The sequence below is a fragment of the Lepidochelys kempii genome, chromosome 10 (genome assembly GCF_965140265.1).
Source record: "Lepidochelys kempii isolate rLepKem1 chromosome 10, rLepKem1.hap2, whole genome shotgun sequence".
In the NCBI taxonomy this organism is placed as follows: domain Eukaryota; kingdom Metazoa; phylum Chordata; order Testudines; family Cheloniidae; genus Lepidochelys; species Lepidochelys kempii.
This window is the reverse complement of record NC_133265.1, coordinates 85,032,674-85,046,685: the sequence shown is the minus strand read 5'-3', so window position 1 is coordinate 85,046,685 and position 14,012 is coordinate 85,032,674. Positions and strand designations below refer to the sequence as shown.

Here is a 14,012-nt window from a genome sequence, read left to right as displayed (position 1 = left end):
AGGCATATTCAAAACCCGGAGGAAAAGCTGCTCCCCGCCCTAAAGAACGTACAAGCTAAACAAAAACAGACAAAGCATGGGGGAAGGGATAAAAACAGACAAATAAAGCCTCGAGAGTGACACCAGACACGGAGAGCAGAGCGCGCACCAGGGTGAGACGCAGTCTTCACAGAGCGATTGGTGGTGTGCAGGGTAGGGAACTGTTAGATGTGCCTCCGGAAGTCCTAGCACTGCCACACAGGTGAGCAGAGCTCCAGCATGGATCCACGCGCACTCAGCTGCTATTCTGTAGGGTGGACACTCTCCCTTGTGGCAGGTTAACCTCCAAGGAAGTCATTCAAGGGGAGACTACTGGAGTTAATTCTGTAGCGTAGATACACCCAGCATGAAGTCAGGGGCTAAGGCATCTGAATGAAAACTGCATTTGCTTGTACTACCCATGACCTCTAGTGATCATGCTGATGGGATGAGCACTTGAGCAATTTTTTTTTTTTTTTAAATCTACTAGGCTTTTTGGGGCTATTCTATTAGTGTGTGTGGTGTGATTGAGCACATAAGCCAGGCACTGCTGCTGGAACCGTTTCTTCAGCAATTCCTGACTCACTGTGATTTAACACCACATTCTTAACATGGCATTAATAGGTGTTTGCATTTAACAAGCAACAAAATCTCAGTCAGCTTGAAACCAGATTCCCCCACCACTCCCTCCAGGAGGCCCCACAAGCCTTTCCCAGACCCAAGGACTCTCCTTCCAGTGGTGCATCTCTGGCCTCGAGGCACATGGGAGTTCTATCTATCTGCCAACAGGCATGCTCTGTAGTGTCTACCCCACAGCCAATGGCCAGTGGCAACTGGAGTTCCCCTCACCTTCCGGAAGAGCCTCTGGCTGCCCCCACCTGCCGAAGTTGGGTAGTAAATATAAACATTGTGATCCTCCGCACTGACTGGCTTCTCTACAAACGGCTTTGGGAAAACGGCTCCATTCACCTCCACTTGGTCCTCTCCCTCCACTAGGTTGCACTCTGCAGACAAAGCACAGCAGGAGCAGGTCAGGAAGAGGGGAAGCCTGCTTCAGAGGATCCAGCTCACCACTTCCTCCCCACCTCACTCCTCTATCCCACGTCAGGGTCAGCAGCATAGACTGCGAATCATGTCTGTTCAGGCTTGCCACCAAGGTCTGATCTTTAACAGCAAGTCCCTTTTAGCACCATCCTTGGAAGCACTCCTCTGGTGGAGTCAGCTCTGATCACAGCCACACTGCCCAGGCATTTGGGGTGTGCTGCACAGGATACTTGGGAATAGCATCAGGCTGGCCCTCTGAGGCCTTAGTAACCAAGGGCACACAGGGGAGCCAGGCACACCAGTTTGTTTGTAAATGGAGGTTGAGAAGCATCAGCATCCCTATGTACCCGAGCTCTATTCCCAGACTCTTCTGAGGCCGAGCCACCTAAAGCGGAGCTCTCTGGGGAGATGAACTTGCCATCTGTCACTCCCACTGCCCCCTGGGTACACTCACCATCCGGCTTGTCAGGATCTCGATTAAGCACAGCATAGCGGGGCAAGTCTATGCCCTCTTCCTGCAGGATCCGGTACACTTCTCGCCTGCAGGGACAGGGCAAGAAGTCAGTGGCAGCCAACACAATAGGCGGAAAGGTCATAGCTGTGACCTCGACACAAAACTTGAAGATTTATCACTAAGTAGAGTGAATGCAACAAGGTCTAGGTTTGAGGTTCAACGTGGATGGGACTAGAACCCAGGTCTGCAGGATGGCTGGCACCCTCATGCCACCACCCGGGAGCCATGGAAGGACCACAGGCATCACCACATAGACAGACACGACAGGAAGTTACACCTTGAAAGCCCAGACCAAGAGATTTCCTTGTGGTCCCTTACTGGTCCAGCCATCCCACTGAAGCCCAAGAGGAGTTCCAGGAATGCCTATGCAGCAAGGTGGACTCCCTTGCCAGCTGTAGCAATGGACCTGCCTCTCGGCTTGCTCTTGGGATCCCTGACCCCAGCTCTGACCCCAGGTTCCTGACTGTCGGAGCTGTTCCTGGCCTCTAACAGCCACTATTCTAACCACTAAGAATGCCACATTGCGTGACCACTGCGCCTGACTGCCTAAGCCCCAGTCATGACACTAAGGGAGGCAAAGCACCTGCATGCACCTGCCCAGAGAAGTCTACCTCCCATCCCTGATTGGAATGCCTGTGAGCAGCAAAGCATTGCCCACCCTGAACTAGGATACCCATGTCATGGATCCACAGGACTAGTGCTATGGCTCCCGGTCTCTTGGAGGAATGCCTTCAGTGTGCCAGATCTCCTAGGGGGTTTCACTCTTCCTCCAGGGTAAGCCACGCAGCTTCCCCATCTCCTTAGACTGTACCTCTGAGCCTGCAGCCCCCCTGCTTCCCACCGTAAGCACCATGCAGCAAGTCCAACTCAGACTCCTGATGGAGACTTGTACACTCTTAGGGAATTAATGCACCTCACCCAGCGTTTGTAGTGACACTCACAACTTTGTGAAAACAGTCAGGTTTATTAATCAATTGGAACACAGCTTAGGGAGGCTTTAGGGTAGTATAGAGAACTGAAGGTTAAAGCACAGTCCATTCTGGCCAGCCTAAGCCCAGCCATGCTGCAGTGAACCCCTTGGTTCAAGCTCTGTCTGTCTTGCTGTCTGATTTCCTGCATCAGACCAGGTGAGAGCCCCAACTCCTTCCAGCTGCCAGCTCTTATCCCCCACCTCATGCCTCTCCTGTCCTTTGATCTCAAGCTGGGGGTTGTTGTTCAGCTTCCCTAAGTAGAGGTGGGGAAGTCCATACCCCTGTAGGTCATTGCTTGGTAGGTGTCAATGTTCTGGCAACTGGATTTGCAAGTGGCTTCTCAGATGCTCCACTGATATGGAGACTAAGACCCAGACAGCGGGGCAACACCCTCACCTATGTCACTCAGCATGCCCTGAGAGCAAACAGTCCTTTTCCACCCCACTGGGTAACAATGTAGCATATAGGGGAAACTGAGGCACAAACAGGCCTCAAAAATATTACAAAATATTCCCACTTTGTCACAATCTAATGGTAGCTGGGTGCCCATCCTACTCACCTGCACCCACCCAACCTGGACACCTAGGCACAGCAGAGCACCACTTTCGACACCCTCCAGCACTGGACAGCAACAAGTAAGCGTGGTAGAGACCATACCACAAGAAACCTCCACCCTGGTCAGGGACACCTAACAGCAGCAGAGTTCTCACACTCACGGGTCCCAAATGGGGAAGCTATAGTTTTCACACCAATAACTACCTTCTTTGCATCTGCCAATCAGAGTTTGAGGGCATGCCAGTCACACAACTCCAGGGGAGCGTTTTGGGAATGCAAATTTGAAGGGGAGGGCTGGGTGTGACACTCTAGCCCTAAACATCCAAGGCCAAAGTTTTCAAACCTTGCTGCCTACTCTGACTTCTAAACCCATATTTAGATATACAGCCTGAATTTGTTAGGCGCTGGGCACCCACAAATCAGCTGGTGTTCCTGGGAGCTGCAAGTGCTAGACCCCCTAAGTAAGTGCTAGGTCTCCAGGAGTCTAACCTTTTAGCACATAGCTACAAAAATGCTGGCTGTTCCCACCTCATCCCCAGAATCTCACCTGCCCTTGCTGCTGCCACTCCCTGCTTCCCTACCCCAGGATCTGACCTGTCCTTACTAATCTCTCATTCTGTGAGCTCACTCCCTTGCCCTACTTCACTCTGCCCTTCCCACACTCTGTACTAATCAGGAAATATCAAAATACACCTGCTTCCATCCGAGTAAGTCCATTCCTTCCCCTTACATCATCCCACCTGGAAGTTATGAGGAGATCATGTCCCAAAAACCTGCTAAATAGAGGCAACCAAGGCCCCTCCTCCATCCCTTCTACCCACTAGCACAGGGAAGGTGAAGCAGCAGCAGCATTTGTATAGCACTCAGGGAGACCAGAGTCAGCCAGGCAGTTCACCCGCAGGGGAAGGAAGGAGATTCTCCAGGCACTGAACCCCTACCTGTCCTGGATGTAATACTGCATATCAAGGTCATTAATCAGAAACGGATTGCACAACTTGGCGTAAGCAACTGCCTTATCCAGAGGGAATCCTGAAAAACAGCAAAAGGTGCTATTAATGCAAGTTCCCTGCTGCCAGGCCTGTGGGTCAGGGGCTGCCACAGACCTTTAGAGTGGAAGGAAATGAGGCAGTCGCAAGGAGGCCAGTTCTCCACTGGCTCGTTCAGAATGACATCTTCTCCCATGATCACCACTGTGATGTACTCAAACTTGCACAGACGTTCCAGGATCTGGGTCATGGGCTTTGACTTGGACTTTTTGGTCATGGCACAGATTCCGACCACAATCTGCCGTTCTGGAGGCTGAGGGGAGAAGCAGGAAGCTTATTATTGAGCCAGTTTGCTCAGTGAATTCAAATTGCAAATGGCATAGAGAGGCAGCAATTGTGAACAGACATGGGGCTTTCCCCAACCCACACACATGCTTCATTCTCTCTTTAGATCCCACCCACGACACAGGATTCAGCAGGTGAAAACTATTAAAAGCATCTTAAAACACCGATTCTCCAGCACACGGAAGATTCTCCCTCCTATCTCTGAACATCTACACTAGCATCAGATTTCAGAGTAACAGCCGTGTTAGTCTGTATTCGCAAAAAGAAAAGGAGTACTTGTGGCACCTTAGAGACTAACCAATTTATTTGAGCATGAGCTTTCGTGAGCTACAGCTCACTTCATCGGATGCATGCCGTGGAAACTGTAGCAGACTTTATATATACACAGAGAATATGAAAAAATACCTCCTCCCACCCCACTGTCCAGCTGGTAATAGCTTATCTAAAGTGATCACCAGGTGGGCCATTTCCAGCACATTTCCAGTGCTGGAAATGGCCCACCTGGTGATCACTTTAGATAAGCTATTACCAGCTGGACAGTGGGGTGGGAGGAGGTATTTTTTCATATTCTCTGTGTATATATAAAGTCTGCTACAGTTTCCACGGCATGCATCCGATGAAGTGAGCTGTAGCTCATGAAAGCTCATGCTCAAATAAATTGGTTAGTCTCTAAGGTGCCACAAGTACTCCTTTTCTTTTTACTAGCATCAGAGTCACTCTCTAAAGCACTGCAAGCTTATAACTTGTTATAACTTAACTAATATGTGGTTCTAACATCTCCTCTTTGCATACACATGCGAAAAGTGATTTGCACACATACACATTGGTGACACAAGCACATGCACAGCCAAGCAAACACAGATCATGGACAAGCATGAGAATTTGCACATGTTCTCTTCCACACAGCACTCATTCTGCAGTTAGAAATTGCCATCTTTAAAAGCAGTTTTACCACAAAGTTCATGGGCTGAATCTGCAAAAATGCTTATAATTATTTTTTTTATTCTTAAAAACAGCGAGTAACTTCCTCCCCTATTCCCCACCAGTAACACCAAAAGAACTCAAGAAAATTTGTGCAAACACCCCCCCATCCCTTTTCTTTCTTTTTTTTTTTTTTTTTTTATTAAAGTCCCCTATGACAAGACACCACAAACAGGAGAATTCAGATAAACGCAAATGTTTCAGATTAAGAGTGCATGAAAACTAGGAGTCAGAATGAGAATTCTCTGCAAACCTGATTCCAGCAGTCACAGCCAGTGCAGCTGCTAGAATGACTGTTTTTTAAATAGCTTGGCCCTTGTTGTGCCAATGTTTCTACCTGATGAGGCATGGCAGTATGCTTTTAGAAGGACAGGAGCAGAGATGATGAGACCAGCCTCCTGCGGGGCGCTTCTTTGCCAACAGAGTCAAGGAAAGAGTAGGGACTGACTGGAGCGTTCAGAGGTCAGCATCTACACGTGGGAGTAGCATTTAGTAAGGGGCTTTGGCTAGCACTCTACTCCCACTACCACTGGCCGCAAGGGTAAAAACCATTAAGAGTCAGAGGAGTTCTACTGGTCTCTTAATAAAAAGCTTAGACCCGGGAGTCAGAATCCTGCACAAATGGGATCTTCAGACAAACCATCTGTGACGTTATTGACATAACCTGGGAACATATAGATCATTCTTGCAATCAAGGTCCTGTTGTTGCACCAAATCTTATATAAAGAGAGTCAGATGAGGTATCTAAAACAAGGTTATGGTTTGCTGGTTATGATTATGCTATCTGTATATGTGTACCATTTTTATAGTTGAAGGTATGAATATTGGCTCTGTACTTCAAACTTATGCTATGCTTCTGGGGACACCCCAGACAAGTTGGTGTCAGCTCTGCTTAGCCTGCTTGATGGCCCATGAGCTATACGGTCCCAGGTTATGTCAATAACGTCACATCATCTTATTAGTTTAGAAGGATTTTGACAATAAGCTAAATACCCCAGAAGAAGAGATAGAATCATAGAATTGCAGGGCTGGAAGGGACCTGGAGAGGTCATCTAGTCCAGTTCCCTGCACACTCATGGAAGGACTAAGTATTATCTAGAATATCCTTGACAGGTGTTTGTCTAACCTGCTCTTAAAAATCTCCAATGATGGAGATTCCACAACTTCCCTAGGCACTTTATTCCAGTACTTAACCACCCTGACAGGTAGGAAGTTTTTCCTAATGTCCAACCTAAACCACCCTTGCTGCAATTTAAGTCCATTGCTTCTTGTCCTATCTTCAGGGGTTAAGGAGAACAATTTTTCTCTTCTTCTTGTAATGGTCACTGACCCACACCAACATGTTTAAGGAAATATTTACAATAGGAAATGCTCTGCAACCTCCATCTAGGCTCTTATGTGCCCCAGACAAATATGAAGCAGTGACATGAACACTACAATCCAGGACAATATGGCAAGGGGAGAGACAAAGGAATTCAAATCCCTCATGCCCCCAACCACCACATTATTAAACCAGTTATCAAGAAAACATCTTGACACCCTGTCAGTTTCAACACCCTCCCTCCAGCAGCAAGAGAAACAGAGGACTCTCTAGGGAGCTACTTCATCATTTTCACATAAGAAAACATTCTGCTTATTCCCATCCAGTCCACCACCACACTTCATGTGAACACAGCTCCCCCTTCTATTTATGGTACAATACTTGTCTGCATTAACCCTCGGAGGCTCAGCCCATATCACACACCCAAGGCCAAAGGGTCAGAACCCATAAAGCTACAGATGGAAGTCCTGCAAAGCCCCCCAGAGGGCCCCTGGCCAGTGCCACACAGAAAACACTGTCACGTGGTAACTTCAGTGCGGTCTGTCTGCATTATTCATGGTGAATTTCTTCAAGTAACTAAGAATGATAAAGGGGTAATAGAGCTCCAAAGGAAAGAAAAGGTACAGCAGTGCCTGCGCCTCTGAATTAATCCCACTTACAAAGGGGGTTGGGAGAGAGGCCAGTCAGGGGGTTTGCAAACAGAGGCAAAAGGAAGCAGTCACTAGCAGAAGGAGATTACTCTTTTCTGCAGCCTGTAATATCAGGGTACAGATGATCTGTGATCCAATATAAGGGCGAAGCAGCCAAGCCCACCCTGTTGCTACCACCATTTAAAGGACCTGAAAGAAAAAACCCTAGAATTTGCCCGAGCATTGGGTGCTGAGAACAGTGGAGCAATTGTGCTGCATTTGGTGTTGGGTAAGGCTAAGATTTTTGTCACGGATATTTTTAGTAAAAGTCATGGACAGGTCACGGGCAATAAAGAAAAACTCATGGAAGCCTGTGATCTGTTCATAACTTTTACTAAAAATATCTGTGACAAAATGGGGGGCTCAGCTCCGGGTTCCCCCCACCACCCCTGGACAGCTCAGAGCTCTGGGGGCCCCATCGCAGGTGGCCTGGAACTCTGGGGTTCCCTTGCTGTAGCCAGGAGCTACAGGAGGGCCCCTGCCAGGGAGACCCTGCAGGTCCCAGGAGCTGAAGAGGAAGTCACCGATTCCATGGCTTCCGTGATCTCCGTGAGAAAATCATAGCCTTAGTGATGGGGATCTAGGACATTACATTTCCATACTACTATGCACACTGCCTGGTTTGTATGGCCTGCAGGTTGTGACAGCCTGGAACCTCAAAAGTAACCACACATGTAAAAACTAAGCAACCGAGAAGAAAGCTGGACATGGGACACACACAAGCACCCCACTCCATAGCACCAGGACCTACTTACCGACTCTGACTCCTCATTGTCCTCAAAGAAATCAATCTCGTCTGTCTTCATGTTTGATCCCAGAAAATCTGTCTCATCATCTCTGGTACCAACAAAAAACCTGGGAGTGGTGCTCTCGCCCTCATGGGAGGTCGTCAGGGACGACATTACAGCCTGGGTGGCCGACCATCCCGCTCTGGAATCATCATGTACAAACCAGGATAAAAAAGAACCCACAATGGGGAGCAAGCCAGGGCTGATGCCACTGAAGAGAGCCTAGGGTGGGTGGGGCCGGACTAGTGCTGTGTGAATGAACCCAGGAATGTAATAGCAGTACTGGTGGAAGGTGCCTGGGGCTGGAGGAAGAAGACTTTAGGCTGGGTGGGGGCAGAAGCCAGTGATATTGGAAGGTGCCCTGAGAGCAGGCTGGGGGAGCCCAGCATCCAGTGCCATTTCAAACAGGCACCTCCAATGTGCAATTAATCCATCTGCACTAGCTGGGAGGGGAATGGTGTCATTGCTAAAGTTAATGAGTTGGACGTGATGAAACTTAGCCCTTACAATGCTGTACATTCCAGACTGCTGACTACATCAATCTCCCATCCTTGAGAACACCAGCTGATACTCAAGAGGGTGGTGGGGGAGCGAAGGAGAGAATGAAGACTGCTTCCCAACCCCCAAGCTTCAATCCCTTCGCCGGTCAGGAAGGCCTACAAAAAAAAACCAAAAAGACAAATCACACAAGGCACTTAAGTTAGTATGGTGGGGGTAGCAGAATTTCAGGACACTCCATGGAGAATGGGAAGCAATATTTAGAGCACGTGACCGGAAGTCAGGATTTCTTAAGATCTAAATCATAAGTAGGTCACTTAGGGCTCAATTGACAAAAAAATAGGCACCCCTTTGTATGCACTCCCCAGGCAGGCATAGTTTTTCCATACATTAGAGTTTAAACACACATTTTTTAAAAAGTTCAATTAAAAATAGTTTTAAATCCAACATGTCTGTTCTTTAAATAATTGTTATTTTCATCCATTCTGTCTGGCTGCAATCTTGGACCACGGCTTTAAAAGTAGTTTCATGGTGCCACAAGCCTTCCACACACATTAAATGGGCCATGGCCAGGAAACAACTCAACTACTCTCCAATTCTGCAGATTCCTATCTAGGAGACCCAGGTTTCACAGAGAAATCACAGCAACCAAAATCAATTTAATTAATTCAGTGCAGCCTTCCTGCGTGGAGACTCAGATCAGTAGAAGAGTGCTTTACACCCATATAGCTTAATTTGGTTTGTTATAATTTGTAGTGAATGCAAATGGGTGATAGAGGAGATGGACTTGTACTTGAGGAGGTTTCTCTTACTTAGGAAAGTTACTATTGGCTCAGACATTTAGCTCGCAAGAGATGAAACCATAATTTTACCAGGCCAAGACGCCCCAGCGTGTGGAATTATTAAAGCTGCTGGAAGATTGGTACAGTTGAGTATAAGCAGTAGGTATTCTTTAGAATTATAAAGTGATGACAGAGAGGGAGCAGGTAGACAGAATGCAAAGGCCCAAGAATTTAACCTAGTAGGATTCCATAAAGGAAGGATTTTGGTGCACAGGAACTATAATTATGGAGACAGAGGGGAGAGAGGCAGGAACAGAATCATAGAATCATAGAATATCAGGGTTGGAAGGGACCCCAGAAGCACAACAGAAAGCCGAGTTTGAGAGAAGAGAGTGGGCCACCATGTTGAATGCTGCACTAAGGTCAAGGGAAACAAAGACTGAGAAAAGCAAGCAGCAGCCAGCAGCAGCAGCAGGTTGGCTCTCCTCTAGGTGGATAACTATTGCTATGCTATGGCCAGACAAAACCCCAGAGAGCATGCCACCATGCTGTTATATGCAGCCGCCTCTGTCTCCAGGCCTCCATGTCACCTTACCCCACTCCAACCTCTAAAACTCTCATCATTGCATTAACACCACCAGCCCAGCTCCAACAATGGTAGCTACAGTAGGCGCACCAGCAGAGCCCAGGCAGCCACTGGCTGTTTTACCACCATGTCATCTAGACCTGCTCTGAGTAGTATCAGTGACAAACTGATGATGCCCTGTGGATATTAGCACTCTCTCTGATACTCCACCAGTGACAATGAAGTTGTAGGAAGTATAGGAGAGAGACATTTTTTAAGGGAATGCACTGCACTTAATTTAGATAAAACTTACATCATCATGATCTACACACTCTGATAATTTCATCCTTTTCTCTAGCAGAGGTGGAACCTTGGCGCACCATATGCAATTGCTTTTGTATTATATAGCCATTGCCAACACTTTGTCAACGTGTGTCTTCTCCAGGGTGGATAAAAATTAATGGATTTTAAAAAAAAACAGATTTTTTTTAATTTAAATCGTATTTTTTAATAAAATGTTTTTTGAGGAAAAAAACCTATCTAAAGATAGTTTTAATTAAGATACATGATAGCTCAAAGATATCTCATCATGGAATAGGGATTATAAATTCTAATTCTATAGTATGAGACAATATAGTCATGTAATGTTTAAAAAAAGTTTTGTAAATAAATTCTAATAGTTCATGGATTAGAGACCCAATTTTATGGGGTTCCAGGGGCTTCTGTATAGATTATTTAGGTTAATCGTTCTATCTACCCAATGGGACTCGGTGCTACCGTCTAGAAGATACCATCAGAGATGCTTAGTTTTGCAGTTCTCAACAGAGATAACATGCTTGTTAACAGCAAAGACAGTTTTTAAATAAATAAACAAACAATTATATAGAGGTGAGAAATAACAGACCTCAACCCTATTGTCCCTCTGCAAATTTGTGTACACAGAGTCAATCCCTTACCTCTCTCTAAAAGTGCAAAGTTTCAAAAAGTTCAATGAATAGAAGATTGTTGGGGGCGGAATAGATCTGGACAAGGAGAAGACGTCTGGAGATAAATGTGAGAAGGGAGGGACAGGCAGTGGAAACAAAAATGAAATTGTTTGAGCAGCATATTCCAGAAGTCTTGAGGTCTTTCTGAGTGTAGCCTTCGTTGATTTGAGATCTACCATACCATTCTCTCACTAGAAGGGAAAACCTATAATTGCAGCAGGCCGTAAGAGACCCACTTTGGGTCTCATCTATCACTGAGTTGTGAAGAATATGTATTAAGGTTATAACAACCAACAAGAATGCACTTTTATGTAGAAATCCATGATTAAATCGAGTCTTCGTGACTAGTGATTTAAATCATGATTAAAATCAATTTGATTTAAATCAAATCCACCTTAGTATTCTCGATCATAAAATCTCCAGGACAGGAACAGTCTCTGTATGGGACCACACACCCTGCAGCATTCCTGTCTTGGTGTTTACATAGCCCTCACTACCACAGCATCTAAGCCTCTCAATCATTAGAAGACTTGATCTTCACAACAGTCCTGTAACACAGGACAGAGCAAACGACTTATCCAGAGTCGCACAGGACGTCTGACTGAGCTGGCAATTGAATCCAGGTCTCTTGACTCCAAGGGTAGTGCCTTATCCACACTAGGCCATAAGGAAGCATTGATAATTGGTTCATTGATAAGGGCCCCATTTGCAGGTTACGGTTCTAAGCCACTCTCCCCATGAAAGATCACCAGCATGCCCCAGCGTGAGACACAATCCAACTCAGCCAAGGCAGCAGATGCATTTATGCTCTCTCAACTTGATATTTTTGTTTGGTCCAAGAATGTCGCTCTAACCAAAGCCATCTTAAGGCATATATTATAGGCCTGAAGTCATAGGATACCTTCAGCAGTTCAGCTTTCATTTAAAAATGAGTTTCTAGCCCTCATTTGTGAGGACAAACCTAAAAGAGGTGAAATGAGTATCAGATGCAGTGATGTCTGCTAGAATCTGCAGAGTCTATATTAGCTCAGGAGGTGAACTGCTGCACGCAATTCAATGGTGTAGTGAACTCCATGACCCAAAGCTTTGGGGGCCCCACCAACACCACTAGCAGAGAACTGCGTGGCCTTGTCTAGACTAGGATTTAAGAGTGTAATGTTACCCAACATGTTAATATCACAACTTTAAATCCTAGACTAGAGAAGATCCATGTGGAAGGGGAAGAAGTGGCTAGACACACTGCTCTCCTCAGACAGACACACCCTCACTGCTAGGGTAAACACCACCCCTTATTGCCACTCCTTCCTCTTTGCCAAGGCAGGAGAGGACCCCTGCTGCCACTGCTGTCCCTCCCGCCACTGCTGTCCTTCCCAACAGGAGTGGAGCTCCACTGTTGTTTCCAGGGTGCTAAAGGGGCCCCAAACCGCTGCTCCCTGCCACCCAAAGTGGAGGGAAGGGCCCCTTCCTTCACCACAACCATACTGTGTAGGACGCAGGCCATGGCATAGGGTAAGGCTTGGTTTCTAACCTTACTGATCTTCTCAGCAAGGACAACAGCACACAGTGCTTCAAAAAGGACATCGCTTCAGGGGGAAGACCCTGGACACACCTGACCTCTCAAAACCCGTCAAGGAAGGTCATTGCTACTTCCAAAATAAATGCAAAGTATTTCTCCTTCAGCTTCACACCACCACCTGGGTTTGCCTGAACCTTGGTTAGGCTGACTCTTCTGCCACTCTGTGATGCACTCCAAACCACTGAACACTAAGCAAGTCCACAATTAGAAATTTGAACAAGGGCTCTCTCCACACAAACCCCTCATAAGTCTTAGCCCACTCAAAGATTTGAACAGGAAAACGTAAGAGGGCCTACAGATTGAAAGGGATGGGCTCAAGTTACCATATGTTCTGGACTGTCCACTAGTGTCACCCTTTGCAGTAAGAGCCCAATTCTCCTACTATTTTAAGTTAGCCTCATGAGGGTCTAATACAGACCTAACAAAGAGATTCCAGAGTAGCAGGACTGGAGCAGTTTGCAGTGTTGTGGTGCATTTAATGGAATTTCAAACCTCTGTTAAACTTGTGTATTATTAATTTGATTTCATGCTTGAGAGACTTTGACAGCGGAGGAAGCCCATTATAGCAGTCTTTGGCACTGTTACCCTTCAAAAGCTGGCCAGTCCGCGGGTGAATGACAGCTATTTCAGAGGAGAGCCCTGAAAGACTGTTGGGGATCAGCTCTCCCCCCAGTCTCAAAGAATCCCCGAGGGCTTCGCAGCAACCCAGGCAGCGACTGCCGGGCTGCGGAGAATAGGGAGTGCCCTGCTGTGAAGCCACGAGCCTGGCGCCGAGCTCACACCTCCTGGCTCCCCAAACCGGCCAGAGCTCTGTGAGATGCAGAGGCAGCGAGCGGGGAAAGGCGTGAAGGGAGCAGAGGTGGCCAGAGGCCGGCCCCCAGGGGCGCAGCCAGCGCAGGCCAGGGTGACCTGCTCCCCCAGCCTCTGACTGAGGTGGAGGACAACTCCGACCCGCATGCCGGGGCCTGCGAGCTCGCTGGGGCCCCGGGTACACCGCGCCCCGGCCCCAGGCAGAGTCCCTCAGCCCCGCCAAAACCGCGCCCTCGCTCCACGCGCAGCAGCGATGGCCCAGGACCCCCGCCCCGGGACCGGGACCGACCCCAGCCCCGTCCCCGTCCCCGAGCCCGAGCCCGAGCCCGCCGCCTCGGGCCCCCCCCGGGACCGACCGACCGACCGACCGACCCCCGGCTCCCCCCGGCGGCCCGGGACCGAGCGACCCGTCCGCCCGGCCCCGCCGCCCCGGGACCGACCCCCGGCTCCCCCCGACCCCGCGGCCGGCCCCGCGGCACACCGCTCCATTACTGGTTTAAATCGCAGAGCGCAGCCATTTCCCCGCACTCACCTGCCACCCTCCGGGCGCAACCTAACCTGCCAGCCACGGCTAGCCAATCGC

At 48.1% G+C, this 14,012-nt stretch overlaps 1 protein-coding gene across 11 annotated transcripts in view; it reads right to left on the bottom strand.

Annotated features, from left to right (window-relative positions):
• Window positions 1-14,012, bottom strand: part of PPIP5K1 (diphosphoinositol pentakisphosphate kinase 1) — a 143,591-nt gene extending 129,579 nt beyond the window's left edge. For 6 of the 11 annotated variants that reach the window (XM_073304631.1, XM_073304633.1, XM_073304630.1 and 3 more), the window contains exons 1-6: window positions 13,962-14,012; window positions 8,180-8,868; window positions 4,206-4,401; window positions 4,041-4,131; window positions 1,517-1,602; window positions 868-1,022 (exon numbers count right to left, since the gene is read on the bottom strand). In XM_073304631.1, coding sequence (XP_073160732.1) covers window positions 868-1,022; window positions 1,517-1,602; window positions 4,041-4,131; window positions 4,206-4,401; window positions 8,180-8,326 — 675 coding nt within the window. In that variant the 5' untranslated portion in view covers window positions 8,327-8,868; window positions 13,962-14,012. Of the gene's footprint in view, window positions 1-867; window positions 1,023-1,516; window positions 1,603-4,040; window positions 4,132-4,205; window positions 4,402-8,179; window positions 8,869-13,921; window positions 13,942-13,961 lie in introns of those variants that run through there. The other 5 variants (XM_073304629.1, XM_073304636.1, XM_073304638.1 and 2 more) reach the window with 5 other exon arrangements.